The following is a 23,694-nucleotide window of genomic DNA, read 5'->3' as shown; positions in this document are numbered from 1 at the left end:
TTTACTGTCAGCATTTATAAAAAGTTACATAAATTATTTCGCAGGGGCTTTGACGTCTTTCGGGTCTTTCGGTTTGGCTACGGCTTCGGCGACATCCAAAAAATAAACTCATATACATATAAAAGAAGATATGAAATTATGGATATGGAATGCCTAATTGATAATTATCGCTTTGTTCGCTTTTGAACCAGCGCAGCGCGAGCTGTTTATAACTAAATTAGTGGATCAGCCGCTAGATATCTGTCGCACTCTCAAGTTTATGCTCGACCATCAATCAGTGCTCATCAATCACCAAGCAGTCCATCAGCTGATCAAGCTCAGCTTTGCGACAAATTATGCAATACGATGAGCTCTTCTAGCGACCTCCACACAGCCACGGCCCAGAGCCAGAGCCAGAGGTGAATGTGTCGCAGCAGCTTCTGCTTCTGCTTCTGCTTCAGCATCTGATCTGCTTCTTTTCCTTCTATGGATTTCAACACCCGCCAGTCGCCTGACTGACTCATCGGCCTATTGTTAACTGTTGACTGTTGATTGGTTTAGGAGGCCACCATCTACGGCAATCGCCAACACTAACAGCTGAAGAATAACATAATTGGACATTTGGCCAGCATCCGATCAGAGCTATGGAAAATCCATGACAAACAGCGCTTTATATAGTCAATTATAAACGCATTTCGATTATTCAATTTGCCATAATATTTAGCTGGAGGTCAAGCCAAACGAAATGCGAAGACTATAGATAATATACATAGAATGTATAGTATAGAAAGATAAAGATAGACTATATCCGTATGTATTGGAGAATACAAACACGAAAAATATATGACGTAGATACAGATAGGCCTATAGATCCTAATCGGGAAAAAGGTACAGATACAGATACAACTAGAGACATATACGGAAGGAAATACTAAATAGATCTGGATATAGAGAGACATATAGATGAAAATTGAAAAGATACGAAAACAGATCTAAAGAGGAGATATCGATGATACTGGTCAAAGTCGATAAAATGATACAAATACAGATGAAACTAAATGAGATACAAATATACAATATATAAACAGAAGAATCAAACTGAGAAATATACAGATAGGGATAGAGATAGTTACGGAAATAAATACGCATGAAGATACAAATAGTGAAAAAGATACAAGTACAAATAAATGGAGAAGAGATATATTGCTAGGCACAAAGATACAGATGTATATACCGGTAGATAGAACAGTTGCAGATGTATATTTAGGTAACAGTAGATAAATAATTATATGAAATAAAAAGAACGAATGTTGATATTTTTTCTATAGAGACACAGAAGTGTAAAAACAGTTGCAGATCACATCCAGGAGAGGGCCTTAACCATACGCTATGTATTCTTAATTGTCAATAAAATCAAGTAAATCTTATAATAAATAGTTCATTCTTGTCGCCCCCACCACACCTGACCCCATGACATTAATGTGTTTCATCTGCCACTGTTTAAAATACAGATATACACATAAGATGAAAAGAAAATTTATATTTATAGTATATAATCTATATAGATGTATAATATATACTATAGAAATAGCTACACAGAGGAAGAGGGATCGAGAGAGAGTATTTATGTCACATACGATACGGAAGGACTCCATTCTTTCCCTACTCAGATGAGTCTTTCGTGCTTAAGGCATTTCAATCAGACTCAACATCAACTGGATTCAGAGATATCAAGGCTTGATCTACTTTTTTATGACTTACCAAGTTTATATAATATGAATATGTAAGATACATTCTATATATTAGCTATGCAACGATCGAGACACATTGCGTAGCAGCTTTGTGACATATTTGATGCCCATTTGGTTCGCATATTGATCGTATTCAATCAGATGGTCCGTCGCCATTCATATTGAGATGTATGAAACCATCTTTTAAGTGTTTCACATTTGCAAGTTAATCGATCAGCAATGTGATGGGCAGGCCAGCATTGCTCTGGGCCAAAGAAAAACCCAGCAAACTAGTTTCGCTACACACATTTTATTTTATTTTTTGCCGATGGCTTTGGAGGCCTAGAGTCAAAGACTGATGCCGTTCAGGTGCCGTTTAATTAGATGCAAACGGCGGCCAGCAAAGCCTACAGAAACTGGCAAAAAAAAAAAACTAAACTTTCTGTATATCCATGGGTCTATTAATAATCTACTCAGCTGTGAGGCCAGCGCAGCGCGCAGTCAAGTTCAATGCCTAAGCTGCCAAAATTATATAGAGATAGAAACAGATACATATGCTAGATGCTACATATATACACATACATATATCTGTACAAACATATGTGTATATATGTATATGTTTTTTCGAGACGAGACGAGTGGCTATTGTTATACGAGATATATGAGCTCTATTCAAAATGTGAACCATGGCTACACAGCGCATATCAGAATCAGCCACGCCCCACTGCCTGTAGCTGACTCAACATGCAGTTGAGAGATTTGAATACATTTTTGGCAGCATTCGCTGTTTGAGCCTATCTTGAAAGCGAGCGAACTCTGTGGACATGTCCAAATTGTTATTGCCATGTGCCAAGCCGAGCAACCGCCAAGCAGCTCGACTGCCCCGCTGCTGTTGCTGTTGCTGTTGCTGATGCTTTTACTGATGCTGCTGCTGTTGCTGTTGCTGATTATGCTGATTTACATAAATTACAACAACAAGCTGGTAACTGATGGCGCCGACAGCGCAGCCAGCGGCCATAGCCGATCTGGAAAGCAGCGCATATAAGCCAAGTGGAGCGACCAGAAATGCAACCATTGCCCTCAAGCAATCCAAAGCAAAACGTGCTCAAACGAACGCGACGCGATAGCAACAACCAAGCTAGCAAGCATTCAAGGATTACCACAAGGATAACACATAGAAACTCACCAAATCGAACTCAATTCGAAAATGCGCTCCACATCAGCTCAGTTAGTGCTCGGCTGCGTCGCCGCTCTGCTGGCCCTGGCCGAGGCACGTCCTCAGTACGGCTACGAGCAGCCGCAGACTAGCGATCTCTTTACGGGCGGCGTTGGCCTGACGGGCCTGCCGAACCCCGGCGGCCAACTGGTGCTGCCGAGCCCGGTGGGCCAGCTGCAGCAGGTACATCGCGGCGGCGACAAGTACCTGCCGCCGGCTAGCACCACGCCAGCGCCCATCATCAACAAGAAGTTCTATCTGGTGTCGGCGCCCGAGGAGCGCGGCAACGAGAACAAGGTGAAGCATCTGGTGCTCGGCAGGCCGCAGAAGAACTATCGCGTGGTGTTCATCAAGGCGCCAGCTAGCGACAATGCCAACGTGAAGTACTCGGCCGAGTTTGCGCCGCAGGAGGAGAAGACCGTCATCTATGTGCTGAGCAAGAAGGGCAACGATCTGGATGCCAACGATATTGCGACACCAGCGCCAACGCAGCCCAGCAAGCCGGAGGTGTTCTTCATCAAGTACAAGACCGACGACGAGGCCAACCAGGCCCAGAAGGAGATCCAGGGTCAGTACGACAAGCTGGGCGGCACCAACGAGTTCCAGGAGGACAACAACGCTCCGATCACCTCCGTCATCGGCAGCCTCGACAGCCTCAATCCCGATGGCAGCTACAACTATCGCCAGGTCAATCGCCCCAGCACCAATCCCTCTACCCAGTATCTGCCCAGTGCCCTCAAGCTGTAAGCTCCCCCGGCACTCCACACCACCACGCCACGCCACGCCCCTATCCCCAAACCCAATCCCCGCCCACACACGCACACAAACTTCAGTCCTTCTAATAGCTTGTTATGTGTTGTTTAGTTTTAAGCACATTGTTTCCCTCGACCACATATATTTTTTTTTGTTTTTTGTTTTTGTTATTGTTTTAAAAAATAAATAAATAAATTGTATATATAAAGAAGTACGCAACGTTTATTCAAGAGGCACTTCTTTGGGGTAAGGTCGCGTAGTTTCCGCGCTATAAAATGCCATTTAAAAAATTAATAAAAATGCCATAAATAAATTGAAATGTTGCTCAAATCATGCCAAGCGGCTAATAAAGGTCCGAAGCGGCCAAAAAGCAAAATGCTCAAATGCAAATCAACAATTCAAACGTCCAAAAAACAATTCGACAGCCAACAAAGCGGCCCGGCGCCCAAAATACCTCAATATTAGCTTAAATGAAGTGAGAAATCAAAATAAGCACATCAAAGTTAATTATAATTGAATCAAACAGCGCATCTTTTACTTCGAGCGATCGTTAAACTGACGCCCCATGACAAAATATGACGTCGATCTTAATGCTGCGGCGCAGGCCAAATGCATAAATATGCATGAGTTCAACCAGAAACAGAGAGAGAGAGAGGGAGTGAGGGATGGAGAGTGAGTGGAGTGTGAGTGAGGGAGAGAAAATACATTGGAACATTAGTCTCCTATCAGATGGATAGATTAAGAGCTCCATTAACCGCTGAATGTGGCCTAATTGAGTGCAGCATGAATACAAATCTTGGCTCAAATCAGCTGAACCACATTAAACGATGATCGTAACATTAGCGATTGTAGCCAGACTAATGATATTTTGTTATTGTCTGGCATGAATGGAGATAGATCAATGGCTACATAAATGTTGACATCACAATCCATATGTAGGTCAGATGGCGCATAGTAGCTGCTGTCAGCAGTTGACATGAAGTTAAATCAACTCTCGAATTTACATTTTGATTTATTATATGCATATTTTTTCGTTTTCAACAAGCGTTGAGTCCATCACACACAGTTTGTACATCAATCTTAACTAAACAATGTCTTAACATACAATAATGTAATGTAGGACTCTGGATTGACAATCAGCAATAATTGTTATAATAATAATAATTGATATTAAGCTCGAGTTGAGATCTTAAACACCTAGTAGTCCATCAAGGATGTCTTTTTGTAGAGTTTCATAATTTCGACTGAACAGCTGCTCTATTTGCCAACCGCTGATAGTTGCCTTGATCCGACATTCCATTATGGATAGACTTCCTGCAGAGAAATGCACCAGGGTTTCAGAGAGCTGTCCCTCCTAAGCTGCTCGCACTCTACCTAGCTCCATTATAGCTCATTTGACCTTTGTCTAATTAGGAATCTACTAGTCTGTTTGTTTTATTAGGGATCTTTTATCATCCTCAAGAGGCCCCTTCCAGTCTGAAGATCGAAATTGCTGGAATTTTGGAGATTTGCAAACCAATTTTGGCATTGGCGTGTGGGTCAATAGAGCTTCTCCATAAAACATCACAACATTTTTGCCTTACCTAAGTGTAAAAACACTTTCGATAGTAAAACACTAAAAAATTTGGCGAATATGCTGCTTTCGACCTTCCATCCACCAAAGCAAGACTATTTCGCAAGCTCTAACAAAGTTTTTACAAACATGCCTTACTATATCAGTTATTTAAATAAGTAACGGTAAAGCGATTAAATTCAGTTGTTTGCAAACAAAATTCAGATCATCTGCTGTCATCAAACGAAATCACTTAGTGATCGACCCAATACTTCACATATTAAGCATAAACTTGATTTGTCAGTGCCAACAAAAAGAATTGTGATTTATATATTTTTACATTTAAATAACTCGTGCTCTAATACTTTTATAATATGTAACTAGTAATATATTTAAGCAATATATATGTATTTCTGCTTCTTATTTCTGAAATTTGAATGACTTTTTATTATTGACTATTCAAATCTTGAGATACTCTCATTTATGTCGAGCCCAAATCTGTATCGTTTCATTAGGTCGCAGGCGGCAAGCGAGCAGCCCTTGGGTAACCTTCGTACAAGATCATTTACATCTGTATCAGTGATTTCTGATTTCTGGCGGCTTCAGCTTTGGGCAGAGGCGATTTTTCTTAATAAATCAAGTCATAAATCAAATTAGCTGTACCATTTTGCCAAATGCGACATGAAAGTGTGGGAATTACGCGTCAATTTATGCAAATCGATGCGCATCGAGGCCTGAATCGAAGCCGAAATCAAAATTGATGTCAAGCCAGCCAGCTCGTCGTATTCTCACACAAATATAACAAATAAGAGAAACATATCGCTGTTGATATTTTAATTGTCTCGACTTGTTGACAACAACGCGACCGAAACCAAAATGAATTAATCTACTAATCAGCTGCGAGGCTGCGAAACGCACAAAATATACAAAAAGTAACAACAAAAACAATAAGAAAAACTTTGAAATGTTGAACAAATGCAAAGGCTGTGAAGCGCAGATTAGATCACACCAGCTGCCCATTAGTCAAAAAATGGAGAAGCTGAAGAAGAAGAAGAAGAAGAAGCAATGTGGGGGCGTTGAGTGATGCCGCATAAACTGTGGACAATGGCCAAACAAGATGTTTATGCGCGCAGCGATAAAAGATAAATGAGCCAAAACTATGATCTCTGAAATTTATGATATATGTATATGTATGTATATTTATGAAATACAAACATGTGTATATGTGTATTACAAAATGCAGCGGAAATATATGTATTCTATGCCAATCGCAACTCAAACACAAATGTGCAAATATTACGAAAATAATCTCGAGATCTTGGCAGTCAAATGTTGTAACAATTTCGCTTTTAACGGCTCCTTTGTTTTCACTAATTTGCAACAAGTTCGTTGCCAAAGTCTTTGGCTAATTGGGCCCCGAATTGTGTGCAAAAAACACTCCAAGATTCTGCCCAATATATATACGGCATGCGGCCACCCACTGCCACACACATTTCGGGGCATCATCCACTAGCATCATGTTGGGCTTTGTCATCTTTCTCGTTTCGCTGGAGCTCTTTGGCCACTGCCAGGCGCTGCCGACGCGCTCCTATTTGCCACCGGCGGCTGGGGAGAGTCCCACAACGTCAGCGCCGCTGATTACCAAGCAGTTCTACAGCATCGTGGCCGCTGAGGACCCGGAGGAGCTGCAGCCACGCACCAAGCACCTGCTGATCGGACGTGCCACGCGCAACTATCGCGTCATCTTCATCCGCGCGCCCAATACACAGAACGAGGCGCTCAAGTACACGGCCGAGCTGGCGCCCCAGGAGGAGCGCACGGTCATCTATGTGCTGAGCCGCAAGCAGCCGGAGCTGGAGGCCCAAGATATAGAGCCGCCGAAGCCGCAGCAGCAGTCGCTGTCCAAGCCCGACGTCTTCTTCATCAGATACAAGACCAACGAGGAGGCGGCCGCTGCCCAGCGTGAGATCCAGACGCAGTACGACGTGCTGGGCGGCAACTCGGAGCATGCGGCGCCCTACGTGGCGCCCGTGCAGTCTGTGATCGGCGCCCTGGAGCCCCCAAAGGCCCCGGCAGAGGCGGCCAAAGGGGCTCAGCTGGGCTACGACTATCAGCGACCAGCAAAGAGTTTTCATTAAAGCGCATAAGCGTGTGCATATCTGTGTGAGTGTGCATGTGTGTGTTCGAGTGAATGTGGCTGTGGTGCTGCAGGCGATTGGGTGGTGTCAATTTAACGATCGTCCCATGCGCACCACCAAGTGTCTTATTAACATTGCCGGGTAGCAGCATTTGCATAAAAGTGATAAGCGTTAAAAATATAGACAATGCCGATACAAATAAAAACCCCACTAATCCAATAACAACAACAGCAACAACAACAACCACAAGTAGTCATAAAAAAAATCGCGAACGCGTAAATTAAAACGTTCGCCTCAACAGCCGCAAAGTGTTTTATTAGTGTAGATTTCGCATACTTTTTGCAAACTTTTATAGTTTATGTGTGTATTTTTTTTGTCTGATTTTATTTTCAATTTTATATATAAAAAAAAGTGTTTTTTCTTGTCTGTTTTTTCCTTTTTGCCAAAGTGCTATGACCCTGTGCCAAACGAGGCGGCTTGAGGCAATGCGAAGCATATGGACAATGGGAAGAACAAGAAATGCACAAATATTCCTGAACAAAAAACTAATTTGTATTTTAAGCCAAATAAATCGTTGAGAATTTAATTTTGAGTATTGCAAAAATATCATATTAAAAATATAAAAACTAAATGTACTATCAAATATGCACACATTTCTATTTATTTAAAGGGAGAGTAAGATGTCTGCATGTGTGTGTGTGTGTGTTGCCTGGTGCCAGGCATATGACTATATATATATTTTCTTAGTTCATTCCTCTCTGCTGCCTCTGCCTCTGCTCCTAACTACATTAATTATCATGAAGATGCTGATAGAGGGCATTCGTGGTTCGTCGAGGATCGGCAAGCCACGAATTTCAGTTCGATTTACATAAATTTTGCAAATAGTTAAATTAAGAAAAAAGAAGAAGAAGAGATAGAAATAAAGAGACATCAATGCATCTTTTTTATTTTGTTGGCCGATTCGCAAAGCAGCTCGTGTAGATTTATTTGCATTTGCATTTAATTAATGGGATTGTGGAAGCGGCGGCCATATCTGGACATCAACTAGACGACCTTTTTGTGATTGGCAGCCGAACCGAACCGCACAAGACGGCAGCTATTAATCTTCAAATATGCATAAGAAACTTAAAACAAACTCAAAAAAAGAGAAAAAACAACATTAAAGTATATACATATATACAAAAGAAGAAACAATAGAGGAAAAGTTATGCAATCCATATTCCAAGGCCAATGCGTTAATTGGTTTGACGTAAAAAGTTTGTGTTCTAAGTCATTCGTTTTGGACTGGGCCACGCACACACCCACACACACACACACATACACACACTGCAGTGACAAATGCTGTACAATGGACTTAATTGATATAGATTCGAGCATCTCAAAATACTACCGTCTGACTAATAACTTTTTTTTTTTTTTTTGTGCTGCGGCTGCTGAATTCAATCGGCTTATTTCAAGGTGGCTACCGCGCATAAATCATAACATTTTAGCCATATAAAATGTGGTCTTAAGTAACTGCCAGATCGGCCGCGCGAGCCGACAAACCGACAAAGCTCGCCCCAAAGCGCATTCAAATTATGCCAATTATAATGAAATTTTTCAATAATAAATATATAAATAAATATATACAACAACAAAATAAGATGACAACGACGACGACGACGTTTGGAATTTCTGCTTTTAGTCGCAGCTCAAGTATACAAATGACACGACATAATCGAGCCATCTCTTCGTTGCATACCGCCAGCAGCTAAGAGCCACTAGCCACTAGCCACGAGTCTTATCAAATGAAAATGGAAATGCTTCAGTTAACAAACATAGCTATAGACCGGCCTATTTGCCAACAGCCCAGACAAGCCTGACCAGTGTGGCATATTCACATTGAAACACATTGAACCGGGTCGATCGGGCCAGAAATATCTAGCATTTGCTCAGCTGCACCATTTACACTCAGTTGAGCCAACTCAATTTTCTATATTTCTGGAAATATTTTTACTATGAAGCAAACATATTATTTCAACAATATAGGGGCGAACGAATATTAGAATAATCATATTTTAATTCTGAAATTATTCGGAATTCTGCTTTTTGCATTTTATTACAGTTACATACCGCTTCGTTTTATTTCATTTCGGTGTACTACTATGAACTTTGATGAACACAACTTTATGTGCTTGAACTCAACTACAGTGGACCCTCGGTTAACGAACACAATTCATTCCAAAAAATGCTAAAACGGTCGATGGACAAAACAATCATAGTTTCCTTATTTCGTTGTTCGACACACACGGAAATTCGGCATACAATAAATGTTTTTTGTTGGCCGTTAAATGGATCTTATTTTCCCAAAAAATGTGCTCATTATCAGAGGGTCCACTATGTAAAATTATATAAAGACAAAAAACAGTATATTCTTCACAAAATAAAATTGTAAACATAGAGTATGCTGTAAGCAGTTCAATTTTATCATGTTAAGTTTCCGTCGATAACTTTGTTATCGAAAAATATAAATATTTTTAAATCGAAAGACCAATAGCAGAGACATTGTATATAAAGGTGTGTAGATTTCCTGCATAATAATGCCTCGCCTACACTACTATAACCATGAGCACGTCTCTGCTTTTTAAATATATCTTTAATATATGCTCAAATTATATGATTTATCATAATGAATATCTGTTCTCAGCATTGCTTCAAATCCTTGTCTAGACATATTCCGGTATCACATTCAATTGAATACTCTAAAGAGGGGCATCTTTATTTTTAGACTTCTCATTTTGAATTCGCACACATTAAGGCACATCATTCAATATATGCATAAACATTTTAATTAACAAACACCAAGATTCATTCAGGCAGTCTAGAATCTACGTAATTATGCTTTGGCCAATGAATTTCTACGAATTTCGAACTCTCGGGGCTTACACATAATTAAATACTTAGTACGTCAAACAAGTATTCCATTGCGGAAGCTTGGTCTCTCCATAGTCTCTAAGAAAAATCCCAAAGAATTTGTTTAGATAAAAAAAAGTTGTATAGCAGCCAGAGAACTTGTTGTATTGAACATTTCGAACATGGACAGCAGACAAATTGCGTTCATTAATAACATTATCAGAAGAGAATCAAGAGACGCCCAGCCGAGAGCGTACACGATTATCAAATACCCTATAAGACTAGGCATAGAACTTTTGCAAAGGAAATGGGACTTTAAGGAGCTAAAATACATATAGACTTGCTCATATACATATATTACAAAGGAAAATAATTTTCAATTAAATAGTTCCTCAACATATTGAATCGATTCTCCAGTAAGCTCATTTGATTCCATTTAAATTGGAACGAGTATGCTTTTTGCTCTATCCATTTTCACGTTAGACTAAACTGTACTAAATGGAATCGAATTTGATTGAAAATAATCAGACATTGATCTGGAGCCGTTGGCTTGGCTTAATTAATTTAACCCCCACATGAGAATATAATGATAAAATTGATGCGCTCTCAGTCATTAGCTGTGAACAGACGTCATCAGATGAGCTCGAGCTCGACGCATAAATTAATTCGCCAATCGATCATTTCGTGATCTCAAGGAATTCGCAGTTGGCTGCAAAGACAAAAATGCAACGGAAATTAACAATTGATTCTTTTTTTTTCGATTATTTATCAATGTGTTTGCTTAAGCTTATGGTGATGCGTTGTCAATGGTCGCTGAAGAGTTGCAAACTGATCACTTGAAGCATTGATTTATGGCCGCCAAGATTAGCAGCAACAACAACAACAACAACGACAGCTATCAGACAACAGGTCACATTAAAGGAAGCAAGTGGAGAACCGCTGCGCGCTAGAGAGCGAGCAAGAGAGCGTCAACTCAAATGTCAGAGGTATGTTCGCATAGCCAAATAATTGAGCAATTAATTAGCTACCATCATATAGAAGACGAAACAAGAAGCAACAACAATAGCAATAGAAACAGCAGAAGAAATATGAATTCATATTGAATATTGAGTATATTGATTAGGGAATCGCTTCGGGGCCCAAATGTGCGACTATAAAAGCCCAAACGGCGGCGAGGAGCGGCATCAGTTAACCAACTGAAGCTTCTGAAGCCTAACCAAGTCTGTATCCAGCATGCGGCTATTTGTGGTAAGGCTTAATGGATAACACACAAGGATTACACACCCACCTACCCGTCTCTCTCACACTCACACTGAAACTAACTCCATCTCTCTCACTCTCACACTCTCGCTATGCAGACACTGTGCACGCTCTGCGCCCTGGCTCAAGCCAAGCCTCAGGGCTACAACTATGGCAGCGGCGTCTCTGGAACTCTGACCACGACGGGTGGTGGGGGACACGGCTCCAGTTTTCTGAGCGCGCCGAGCACCACTCAGAGCGTGTCCACCTATGGACCACTGGGGGCATTCCATGGCGCCGGCGTTGGCTCGTTGCTGAACAGCGCCAGTTCCGGCTCCAGTACCGCTTACGGCTCTGGCTCTGGTTCCGGTTCCGGTTCCGGTTCGGGCTTTGGCCGCAACACTTACAGCCAGGGCAGCGGCATTAGCAGTGGTGGACACTCCTCACCGGGCCTTGTCAGCGGCGGCTTTGGCAATAGTGCCACAAGCAACTTTGCGGGCTTCGGTCTAACGCCCAGCATTGGATTTGGAGGATTGGCTGGGTATCAGGCGCCCAGCTATCAGCAGCAGCAGCAGGTGGACCAACAGGTGGCCTTCGAGGCGCCCATTGTGCACAAACAGTTCATCACGATCGCCGCGCCCGAGGAGCACGAGAATCTGGAGCGTGTCAAGCACCTGGTGATTGGCCGTCCGCAGAAGAACTATCGCGTCATCTTCATTAAGGCGCCATCGTCGAGCAGCGCCAATGTCAAGCTGTCGGCCGAGTACGCGCCCAAGGAGGAGAAGACCGTCATCTACGTGCTCAGCAAGAAGGACTCGACGCTGGAGGTCAACGACATCGCCACACCGGCGCCCACCATTCCCAGCAAGCCAGAGGTCTTCTTCATTAAGTACAAGACCGACGCCGAGGCTTCCCATGCCCAGCAACAGATTCAGGGTAAGTCCAATCCGATAAGCATCTCCCAATCTCCGACTCACACACACATTCCCTCGCGCCACAGCCGAGTACGACCGCATCGAGGGCACCTCGGAGCACACCGATGGCGGCGTGGCACCTGCCCAGTCTGTCGTTGGCATTCTCGACGCTGGCAGCAGCGGCGTCAGCTCCTCAGCCGGTGGCCTCGCCTCCGCTGGCAGTCAGAATTTCATCAGCACCAGCAGCGGCGATGGCAGCCTGGGTCATGCCAACGGACAGGCCGTTATCACAAGCAGCGGCGGCAGCAGCAGCAGCACCACCACCACCCTGGGCAAGGGCAGCCAGAGCTCGACATATCTGCCGCCTAGCCACTAGAGACGCTACAGCAGAAGCTAACGAATATCTTTTTTTTTTACACTAGTTGCAATAATCTAAACAAATCTTTTTTTTTTTTTGCACTCCTAATAAAACTGCCCTTTGATTCTAAAATATCCGTAAATCAATCGAATTTCGATTCCAGCAAAAGCTAAAAGGCTGCTCCGGCTCCTTCCGATAGCATTTGGCGTTAGCGTTGTGTTGGGCAACTCACCCACAGATTTGATGGCCTGCTTGAGCAACAGATCCGATTGACTCTTGTCCAGGGCATCGATGTCGCGGCAGTTGCGGTAGAGACTGCTGATGGTTGACTCCACGGCGTAGGCTCGCTCGGCAACATTGGGCAGCATGGATATGAAGCGGTTCAGTTCGTTGAGCTCTGCACGAAACGAAGAAGTTTGATCAAATGGCTCGGAGTAATTGCAGCTGAGCTCTTACCCTGATACTCATTGTAAGTCTTGTAGTTCCACTCGCCGCGCTTAATCACATAGTAGTCCCCATTGGCGTACTCGTTGGCAAAGTTGCCGCACGCCCAGTCGTAAGTCTCGTGGCAGGCACTCTTCGTCGTGTTCGCCCAGAGCAGCAGCTGCCGGCTGCTCTCGACGCACTCGCGCTGCAGGCAGAGCGGCGCACGCAAGTGGAACGGCACCTCGGGCCAGAACGCCAGCAGCATGATGATAATCACGAGCAGCAGCGCACACAGGCAGGCGGTGGCCACGTAGAGGATGCGGCGCTTGCGCGACAGGCTCATCAGCGCATCGAAGGAGCGGCGTCCTGGAAGCAGCAGGGCTATACATATATCCAGCAATATGATCCGCAGCATGCAATGATGATGTGAGCAGAAAATATGATTATGATCACGATGATGAATGTAGTGCTATGTATTTACGTTTATGGCCCCTCAATAAGTTCTTCTCAAGAAATTCCATGTCTATTGCTTAAGTTCCTCACAAAGTCAAACAAAAGCCTATCTCTCCTCTACGGTGTTATCAAGAAATAATGTCACTTGAAGATTATACATTGTTGTACTCGAGTTCCATTCAAAATTCCAAAAATTAAAATTATTCACTTTACTTTTGTTATCTTCGCATTGCCCTGGAAGTCGAGTGCTACCGACTGCATAATACTCACTCACAATAACCAGATATTTCGATCTTGGGTATAGTCAGTTTAACTTTTGCATCTTTGTGATTTCAAAGATATATGTTTGGGGTTTCATGCTTCTAGATTAAATAGCGAAGAATTGACACGACAAACAGAAGAGCAGACGAACGTAGAGACTCACGGACTGTATAAGCTTAAAAGTAAACAACAAATCTTTATCTCTTAGATCTTCTGAAATCGGCGAATCCATACATACGAAAGGATGGACAGGGATCAATCGTCTTGACTCGTCGCCCTCAGCAAAAATATACATATATACTTTATGGGATCTACCTTCTGCCTAATACAGATATTTAACAACGCTGTCCTAGCCTGACTTCCCATTTTCATTTTAAGTCGGAGAACAATTTGAAAGTATCGTTGGTTAGGTATGTTTAGTGATATGCGAAATGCAGTGATTCATTATTAAATGGCGCACTTAAGTGTAAATGCAATGATCATTTGATTATATTAGTTAAGTGAATGCCTCTTTTATTTTCTCTCTTTCCCTCTCTTTCTTTTCGTTCATCTTAACCGCTTTTATTGGTGTCGCTGCCTCACCTCTCAGTCCATTCGCCGATGCGTGCGTCGAGTTCGGTGTGTTCGCTGTGGGCGTAACTCCGCCCCCCGCGCCACTGACCTCGCTGAGGGCCTCCTTGCGCGCCGCCTCCAGCTCCTTGGGCGTCAGGCCAGCATCGTCCATGTGCAGCTTCTGCTGATTGGTGGTCAATGGAGCCGTTTCGCTGCCCTCGATCTGCAGCTTGCTGCCAAGGCCGACGCGCTCATCGTCGGGGCCCGTGTGGAGCTTGTAGCTGCGATCGTCCACCTCGTCGATGGCACAGATTGTCGGCTTGTACTTGCCCTGGTTCAGGGCCATGCTGTCGCTGGGGCACTCAGTCAACTAAAGATGTCTGCTACGGCTACCGGCTGCTGTTCCAAATCTGCGCTAATTTAAGCGCATTTTACGCTAACTGCAAGCAAAACATAGAAACGGAAATAAATCATTTGAAATCGCAGACACTCGAAAGTAGATGGGCATATTTACGGCTATACTATGGTATATAGTTCCACTATATATGTTCAAATACGGCAATTTATAGTCATATATATTCGACTAGTTGCTCAGTGAGTTTACTCGCATCTTATCAGCTCAGCGAGCTTGCCGTAGCGCTTGATTATCAAAAGATTACCTTGAGACATGATATACAAGTCAAACAGAAAAAAAACATTCGCTCGCACTCAAGAGACTATATGGAGCATCTCAGATAAGTCAGAAATCGCACGAAGATAGCGCCCACTCGGCAGCTCAGATATGTGCCAGCGAGTACTACATGATGCGTGCTTAACAGATATATACATGTATACATGTCTATATAGATATGTATATACATATATATATTGTTATATATAGCTTGTGCATTCCTGTCAACATTTGACTTCTTTTCAATTTTAAATTGACAACAATTGCTGCCAATTTGCAAGCCAACTCATGCACTCTCTCATTCTCTCTCTCTCTCTCTCTCTTTCTCACTCTTTCTCTGGTGAGATATAAAACTACCTATATATAGCGGATTTTGGCTTTATTTCAGTCACGAATGTAATGTACATAAATTTCAATTGGCAGCTAATTAAGAACAAACTCAACATTATCTCACTCTCTCTCTCTCTCTCTTTCTTTCTCTCTTTCTCTCTCTGCTAATCATAATTGACCACTGACATAGAAATCTTGCCCACTCCTGGTTCATTAGGTTGGTGTTAAAAGTTTTCGCACCTCCTGGCTCGGATTGCGCACGTTTTCTCAAGATGCGCCCCACCCATGAGTGGATCGTATTATAGCCACACCTTGTGGGCGGATACGCTGCAATTGTGCCGAGCTTAAAATAGCTTACAAATTGTAATTTTATCGCCAGCTTGTCATATAATCTGCGAGCCACCCACTATTTAGCAGATAGGGAAGAGCTGGGAAAAAGTTAATTCCATTATTTGTTGTATTAAATCTGAATATACTTATATAATAAAATATAGCTATCTAAATAAACCGTTTAAGACTTATAAATATAAAACTTATTCATTTGTGACATAGTCTAATATAGAAAGTAAAAATTTTTCGCTTGGCTCAACCTTATTATAAGAATCCAACTGCCCTGATCAAAAACATATATAGAGGGCATGTATTTTTAACACTGACTAATATAGCTTTTCAGTCCAATTGCAGGGCATGCATCATATCGGACTCTATACAACTATGCCTCAGGGAAATCTAGACGGGCCAACAAAATCGATGGCCGCACTATTTCTGTTGAACTTGGATGATTTATCATATCATGGCAAATGTCCGCAAAGCTCCTGTAATCGTGATAAGCGATGGTCAACTTGAAACTTGGGCTGGATTACGTCCAGCTGACCAGCAGTCCGAAACAAAAGCCCAAAATAAGGCGACAAAGTGAAGAGAAGCATTGAAACGCTGGCTATCTTATCGTCCCAGCGATTATTGCTTAATTCGGGACCAGTTTTAGTCGTTTACTCATTTACTCAGTGCCCATTGGCACTAAGCAATAAAGAATGTCTCTATCTCGGCGTGAGTGCGACAATCTCAGATAACTATTTGGCCAAGCGACATGAATATGAATAAACCTCGAGCTTCCTTCGAACCCAAGTCAAATGTTTTTGTTTTATCATTCATTTGTTTTAATTAAAAATGAATATGGTGCATACGTAATAATTGCGAGGGTTTTGTAAATGAAACCACGACCAGCTATCAACTATCTCCATCTCTTTCCCAAGGGCCCACTTCATCAAAAGCCATGGCCCAAACAATAGCGGACGAACGCAATCGGGTTGAGTAATAGTCAGATAAGTTATTGTAGTTAGTCAGTTTAAAGTCTAACGCAAATATACATGCATAAACACATACACGCACACACGCACACATACATGCATATACATATGTGTTTGTTTGCAGGTGAGTTTCTGAATTTCTAAACGTTTGCTTTCAGCATGATATCATCTCGTGTAATCATCTTAATGCTATTTGCATTTGTTTGAGCTGAGTGCTAAGCAAACATTTGCTTAACTACATAAGCTAAATGTTAAAGATTGATTACATCTTTATGGAGATCAACTAGATCGAGATGATAAATACATTCCTGCTTTACATACAGTAAAATACATAGCATTTGCCATATCTTCATGGATTTTTCATCCTCTATATTAAAAGTAAAACAGAGCTCAATTTAATATATGTTTCATATATAGTATGATAATAGAAAACTATTTTGAGCTGATACATGGAAATTGAATCAATGTCTATGGCACTATTATCGCTTGCATATCCCCCATATACGACACACATTTGAAATTCATTTCTATGCATCTCTAATTTGTTCCAATATTTTTGATTTCCGCTTTTCAAAAAGTCTATTTTGCAGCTGTTTATTTACACATATTCATTATGCATACGATTTTTTCGCAGTTTGCATCTTTAGCTGACCATAGCGTAAAATTTATGGGGGAAAACAAAATATAATACTAATAATAATAACAATAATAAATAATGCAAATGCAATATGATCTTAAATGGGTCGCGACGATGACGGCGGCGAAGTCTATCAAAGCAAAAGTGCCGCTGCGGCACTTTGAATAATGGGCACACGACGCTCCAAGACAAGGCAAGACAAGACACAACACACACACGCACACACACTTATTGGGAAATTGAAAGAGACACATATATTGGATTGTTAAACGCGCAACTGTCCCATCCAAAATGCTTGATTCGCATTATAAATTTGGCTTATGCCCAAGTCGAGTGAGCTTCCTGCTTGGCTTTGCTTTTGCGTTGCACTTTTTAAGGCAACAACAACAACAAACAAACGGCTCTTGCCGCACACTTGCTGCCCCGCTGCCCCGCTGCCCCGCTGCCCCGCTGCCCCGCTGCCGCCATCCCACCCCACCCCAGCGATTTCACTCCATTTACGTGTTGCGCACTTTGCATTATCTTCCGCGTTGCCGGTGCTGACAGCTCCATCCCCTATCCATCCATTGATGGTTTTCGTTACGCAGCCTGCGACGCAATTCGAGATTCGCCCCAAAGCTGGTTTTCAGGATAGGCACCAAATGCGTGAAAGCTGCTGCGATAGGCAAAAATCGAAAGATATATTTATGTTTATTATTATTTGCATTTGCAGCTAAAGAATGCCAGTTCAGAGCTCAAATAAACCCTTAAGCTCATCTTAGCTCGAAATAAAGCACTTTCAGTCAAAATAAAATCGAGACAAAATAATCTGGTTTCAAGTAAAAAATGAAAATCATAATCTCAAGTGTCAGTCAAAACTGAAAGATATATGTACATATGTATCAATTAGCCAAGTCAATAGAAATAAATCTTAATTGGAGACTTCTAGTCGTAATAGTGTAGAAGATAATATCTTCTAACATATTATATTATAGTTATGGGATACTTTAATGGGCACATATGTATATGTTTACTATAACAATATATTTTTTACCCCAAATGGAGTGTTTTCCGATTTGCCATACGCTTAATGAGTGCATTGAAATAATTTTAGGTCTTTATAAAACCAAAAATACCACCGAGTATTTAAGTTTCTAGCTCCACTGGATGGCTTCAATTCAAATATACTCCATTGATAATGTGGAATTACATACATACATAGTATGGCAGTCACTATATCTTGTTGCAGGCCACAGATCTTCTTTTATCTTCTTCGTAAGATAATTAGTATTATTTTGAGCATTAAAAAATTCACTCCGCCCACATTTGGCTGGCACACACCTAGATTCGAATAGTAACAAATAAAGGCCCACACAAGATTCAATTTGGCCTGCCTTAAATGGCGGGCATTAGTGGAGCTCCATGGAAAGCCGACAATATTTGATTAATTATGTCAAATTGCTGGCGGTCACAGAGCATAAATAAATAATTGCTTGCAAATTTGGACATCTATTTGAAATGAATAATTACACTGCTTAACATGCAACAACATTCACTCAAACAAAAAATCAATTTTGGCATGGAAATTCAATTTGACGGATGTGTAATTGGCTGTTGAAGTTGCACACCTGTCAAACTGAATCTGCCGAGCACCTGGCCAAGCCAACTAGCCACTAATTAAATGCTCTTCATTAAGGCTATTTCGGGTTGTCTATGCTACATGAAATCGGACAGATAGTTATCTCCCACCAAACGGATAAATATTTACATTTTCAATTAATTTAAATTTATTTTTGTTTAAATTTAACTTGAAGTTTAATTTTATTTAAATTTAAATTTAATTTTGTTTAAATTTAAATATAAATTTAAATTTAATAATTATTTAAATTTCAATTCTAATTATTTTTTAATTTATTTAACTTTTAATTAAATTTTTTATGAATAACAAAGATCTGTGCTATTTAAGCATATTTTGAAAATATATTTATAATTTTTCGAAAATCATATCAGAGTATTTAAGGTTCAGCATCGCTGTTGTCGTAGCATTATCATATTAATTTCATTTGCTGCTCTACCATAAAAATTTCACTTTGCTGTTGTTGTGTTCTCGTTGTTGTTGCTGTCTTGTACGTTATTGTGCTATTGACATTTAATTTGGCTTAATGGCGCACCGAACATCGTCGCCCATTATTAAACAAGTAAGAAGACTCTAGTCGAGACTGCTCGACTAGGAGATACCCTGAACCCTCCAAGCTGATATTCTTATCATTCTGCACTTCTTTTATGCACGCACACATACATACACATGCATCCACCCTCACGCGCCCGCGCTCTGCTAACTGCGCAGTAAGCAGCGACTGCGCTTGGGCTGCGCTGCAGTGTGGGCAATAGTATGAGAATTTATTTGATGAATAACTTTTTTTGTAGACATGCAATCCTAATGAAATTTTCAGACCGTAATCATATGGTCAAAATGTGTGTACATTTTAAAGCACAAGTCTCTAGTACTTGAAATACGTTTTTTGCAAATTGGGGGCGAAGGGGGCGTGGTATCCAAAATCTGTTGATTACAAAATGTTTGTATTCATCATATATATATACACAGTAAATCTGAAGTCTCTATGTCTAATAGTATTCCAATGAGGCTCAAAAAACAAAATCAATTTTTCAATTATTCTCGATAAAAAAGTTATCGGATGAGTTATCGAAAAAATAAAGCAAACTCGTACTGCGTATGGTATACACGAGTATGCACAAAAAATTTCAGCTCTCTAGCTCTTATATCTTCTGAGATCTCGGCGTTCATACGGACGGACGGACGGACGGACGGACGGACGGACGGACGGACGGACAGACGGACAGGGCTATATCGACTCAGCTCATCGTGCTGATCAAGAATATATATACTTTGTGGGGTCTGCGATGATTCCTTCTGCCTGTTACATACTTTTACACAAAAACATTATACCCTGATTTCCCATTTTCAATGGGTTCAGGGTATAAAAATGTTTCAAGATACTTGACACAACAACAAACAAACAAACAAAAAACAAGCAAACTCGGTCTAGTCTCGAGTGCACGACCATAAGATACCCATTGATAAATATGCTATTCTAATATACACATACATATATTATAATGTGCACCATTACAGGGTATTTCATGACATGCCATCATCTACAAAAATCTAGCCTCGAGTGCTAGACCATACCGTACCCATACTCATATATAGCAATGTACTGCATTGCAGGGTATCTCATTGTTGACATTCACATGCCATTCAAATATTTGTTTGTAACTAAAATCTAGACCCAACCGCCGAACACTCGACCTAAAGATTCCCCTAATTATACCACACTATACATATTCATATTTGACAATATTCTGCATTACAGGGTATCTCTTTATTGACTTTCACATAGCATTCAAATATTTGTCAATAAAATCTAGGATAGACGGAAAATGTCCATGTAGCTTATAGAGACAGAATGATCGGCTGCATAGGCATGGGCCTTGGTATACCCGTTAGTAATGAGTGCTGGGTATAAGCAGAAACTAGAAATTTGACATTTGTATTGGGCAGCTCTGCCCGTCAATAACCTTGCCGGCAGCCAGCCTGGCTTGCACAACTCCAACAACAACAGAGCTCTGAATTGCTGTTGTCGTTGAAAATAAATGTGTCAACAATTTGTCAGCCTAGTTGTAGTTGCTAAACAGCGACGCCAGCAGCGCCGCCGACTGCGCTGTTTACGCTCAGTTGTGCACAAGGTAAATGTGAATGTGTTTGATCAGCGACAACTGATAAGGCAATGTGCAGCAGAATATTTAAAAAAAATATATATGTACATATAATAATACCTAGACAAACATTTGCACGCGTACAGTGTGTACTCGATATGTTGCACCTGATATGCACTTAAGTAAATATAAACAGGTAAAAACAAATCAAATAAAATTGTTCTATACATACATACATTAAAAAATATCAGTATTCAAATTGTTTTTATAGATTAGAAAACAGTAATCAATCAAAATCTTTAGCTGCTCGGCAGTACACGACTTGCAGATACCCTGCACACGTATATGTGTGTAAGGTGATAATCTACATGGACAAGGTGATAATCAACAGACAACTTACTGATAACGTATGCGGCATAACGTAACGTAACGATGCTAAAAATAATCGCAGCTCAAAATTTATTGGCAAGCTAAGTTTCTCATTTTCCAACCGATTTCAAAACTGCTCCTGCAATATACATACATATATTTATTTTTTTGCATACATGGAAACTTACATACACACAAACTCAATCTCACAGACATTATATATGTACATATGTATATATAGATATATATAGTTCGCTTATACGAAACAACGTGAAAGCGATGACGACTTTGCTGTTAGTTCAAGCGTAAATCAGAAGTTCAAACGTTTAACGGAAGAAGGTGCGGTTAGTTGCCATATTTATGTACATCACTAACACACACATACACAAAGCCAGACGCAGCTCGCACCGAACATACATACATATGTATATTGTTAGGTTTGCATACAATAACCGTAAACACTGTTCGCAGCTGCTTTGTAACAACTGCAAAAAGAACACCAGAAATTACAGCTGATTTTTGAATACCGAAAATTAAATACCCTTATAAAAATATCTCTACATACATACATATGCTCCAACTGCAAAGCGACTCGAGTATAATTATTAAGTTGCATACATGTGTATGTATATGTATATTGTGATATTATTGCTAATACCATAGTTTAAAAGGGTATCAGGGATAGTGGAACTAGCAACGTGCATAAACGATGCGATGATGCGGGTGAAAAAAGGTAACGGCAGTTAACGAGCTATGTGTGTGGGGGTGGGAGGAGTCGATGGGTTCAAGTCGTGCGTGAGCGCCACAATGCGCAAATGCAAAGGCAAAACCAAACGATGCTACATTAACAACAACAAGCAGCACTTGCACATGCACAAAAACAAGAAAGAGAAGGAAAAAGTTAACGGTACGTGAATTCGCGTAAAAGTAATAGCAGCACTAAAAGAAGCGGAAACGTCAACGCCGACAGAGCTAAGATCTGTATTCACAAACACACACACTCAAACACACATGCACATGCGCATGTGCATGGCTCGCCTGCGAACGGTTATTGCGCATCCCTGAGCGCTGACGACGCAGCTGCTGTCGACGTCGACGTCACCGCTGTTACGCATTAATTATGGGAATTTTTGCGTTTCTCTTTTTTTTAGGAACGAGCACATGTGTCCTGTGTGGGTGGGTGGCTGGCAGTCACATCAACAACCACCAGCTGAATACTGCGTGGCTTCTCAAGCTATAAAAACGATACAATGTTGCTGTTGTTGGGGGAAGAGAATGCAGCACAGCATCTCATGCAATGAAAACGAGACAACACTGCCGTTGCCTCTGCTGCTGCCGTGGCGATCTTCGTACATAGCATTGACATTGCTTCTCGCGCCGCTCTTCTTCTTATTTCTTTCTCTTTTTTTTTTTCGTTCTTATCGCTGGTTTGGCTTGGTTTGGTGACTTGCCGAACCGGTTGTGCCGGCATTTCTCACAAAAAAAAGTAAAATAAAATAAACTAAAACTCACAAACACCGAGACATTTTTTGACTTGTTAACTACGGCTTGGCAGTACGCTCTCTTTACTCTGAATGTACTCCACATTTGTACTTTTGTTGTCTCTTGCATTCCACAACACACACACAACTATATACACATATACATTCACTCGCCAACTGAAGCTCAGCTTAAACAATTTTGCTTTTACCTTTGATATGAGTTCTTTGTTATTGTTGTTGCTCTCACTCTTGTTAATTATATTTGTTGTTTCAAAAATAATCAGCAAACACTTAGCAACACTCAATAAACATATTAGCCCACAACGCACTTTAAAGACACGCTAACAGTTAGATTTGCATTTATTGTTGCTCTCTTTAAATTTCTCACACTATTGACTCTCGCAACCGCGCTCAGCTTAGATTCTCACGGAGAGCCATGCACTTTCTATACACACTTACGTACACAGTCAAAAAAAAAACGCATATAAGATCCGAAAAAGAAAACAAAAATATTACATTCGTTGATATTTGAAGTAGAATGAAGAAGAGACAGAATTACAGTTTTACGTGCACACTAGCTAAACCACCTACGAACGCTCGTCAACTGCGTAGCACACGTCGCGCTGCGTTGCTTTCTCAATGAGCACTAAAGTGAAATGTAGAACAAAATGAACGCCGCAATTACCGTTCTATGTATCGTGCGACGTATTCGTAGCTTGA

General features: G+C 41.1%; 4 protein-coding genes across 6 annotated transcripts in view; 3 read left to right on the top strand and 1 right to left on the bottom strand.

Annotated features, from left to right (window-relative positions):
• Nucleotides 1–23,641, bottom strand: part of goe (endothelin converting enzyme 1) — a 32,000-nt gene extending 8,359 nt beyond the window's left edge. Inside the window, exons 1-4 of one of the 3 annotated variants that reach the window (XM_089263715.1) lie at nt 23,139–23,641; nt 14,494–14,903; nt 13,228–13,578; nt 13,004–13,168 (exon numbers count right to left, since the gene is read on the bottom strand). In XM_089263715.1, the coding sequence (XP_089119841.1) occupies nt 13,004–13,168; nt 13,228–13,578; nt 14,494–14,809 (832 nt within the window). In that variant the 5' untranslated portion in view covers nt 14,810–14,903; nt 23,139–23,641. The remainder of the gene's footprint in view (nt 1–13,003; nt 13,169–13,227; nt 13,579–14,493; nt 14,904–23,138) is intronic. The other 2 variants (XM_089263716.1, XM_018109911.3) reach the window with 2 other exon arrangements.
• Nucleotides 2,756–3,892, top strand: TwdlY (TweedleY). The gene has a single exon (XM_018107328.3). The coding sequence runs from the start codon at nt 2,917–2,919 to the stop codon at nt 3,670–3,672; it is 756 nt and encodes a 251-aa protein (XP_017962817.1). The 5' UTR covers nt 2,756–2,916; the 3' UTR covers nt 3,673–3,892.
• On the top strand, nt 6,748–7,939 carry TwdlZ (TweedleZ). Its single transcript, XM_018107327.3, has one exon. The coding sequence runs from the start codon at nt 6,748–6,750 to the stop codon at nt 7,366–7,368; it is 621 nt and encodes a 206-aa protein (XP_017962816.1). The 3' UTR covers nt 7,369–7,939.
• On the top strand, nt 11,422–12,907 carry Twdlalpha (Tweedlealpha). The gene is made up of 3 exons (XM_018107326.3): nt 11,422–11,508; nt 11,619–12,435; nt 12,500–12,907. Exons 1-3 carry the CDS (start codon nt 11,494–11,496, stop codon nt 12,787–12,789), a joined length of 1,122 nt encoding a protein of 373 aa, XP_017962815.1. The 5' UTR covers nt 11,422–11,493; the 3' UTR covers nt 12,790–12,907.
• Nucleotides 23,642–23,694: the final 53 nt, after the last annotated feature.

This window comes from Drosophila navojoa, chromosome X (genome assembly GCF_054131105.1).
Source record: "Drosophila navojoa isolate 15081-1374.11 chromosome X, UAZ_NAV_1.0, whole genome shotgun sequence".
NCBI classification, from domain to species: Eukaryota; Metazoa; Arthropoda; class Insecta; order Diptera; family Drosophilidae; genus Drosophila; species Drosophila navojoa.
The sequence above is the reverse complement of the archived record's forward strand: the minus strand, read 5'-3'. Positions and strand labels throughout refer to the sequence as shown.

Excerpts from the sequence above, each read along its gene's own strand:
- TwdlY (XM_018107328.3), top strand. The coding sequence starts at position 2,917 with ATGCGCTCCACATCAGCTCAGTTAGTGCTCGGCTGCGTCGCCGCTCTG.
- TwdlZ (XM_018107327.3), top strand. The coding sequence starts at position 6,748 with ATGTTGGGCTTTGTCATCTTTCTCGTTTCGCTGGAGCTCTTTGGCCAC.
- Twdlalpha (XM_018107326.3), top strand. Across the intron at positions 12,436-12,499 it reads TGCCCAGCAACAGATTCAGG|CCGAGTACGACCGCATCGAG; the intron begins GTAAGTCCAATC and ends CTCGCGCCACAG.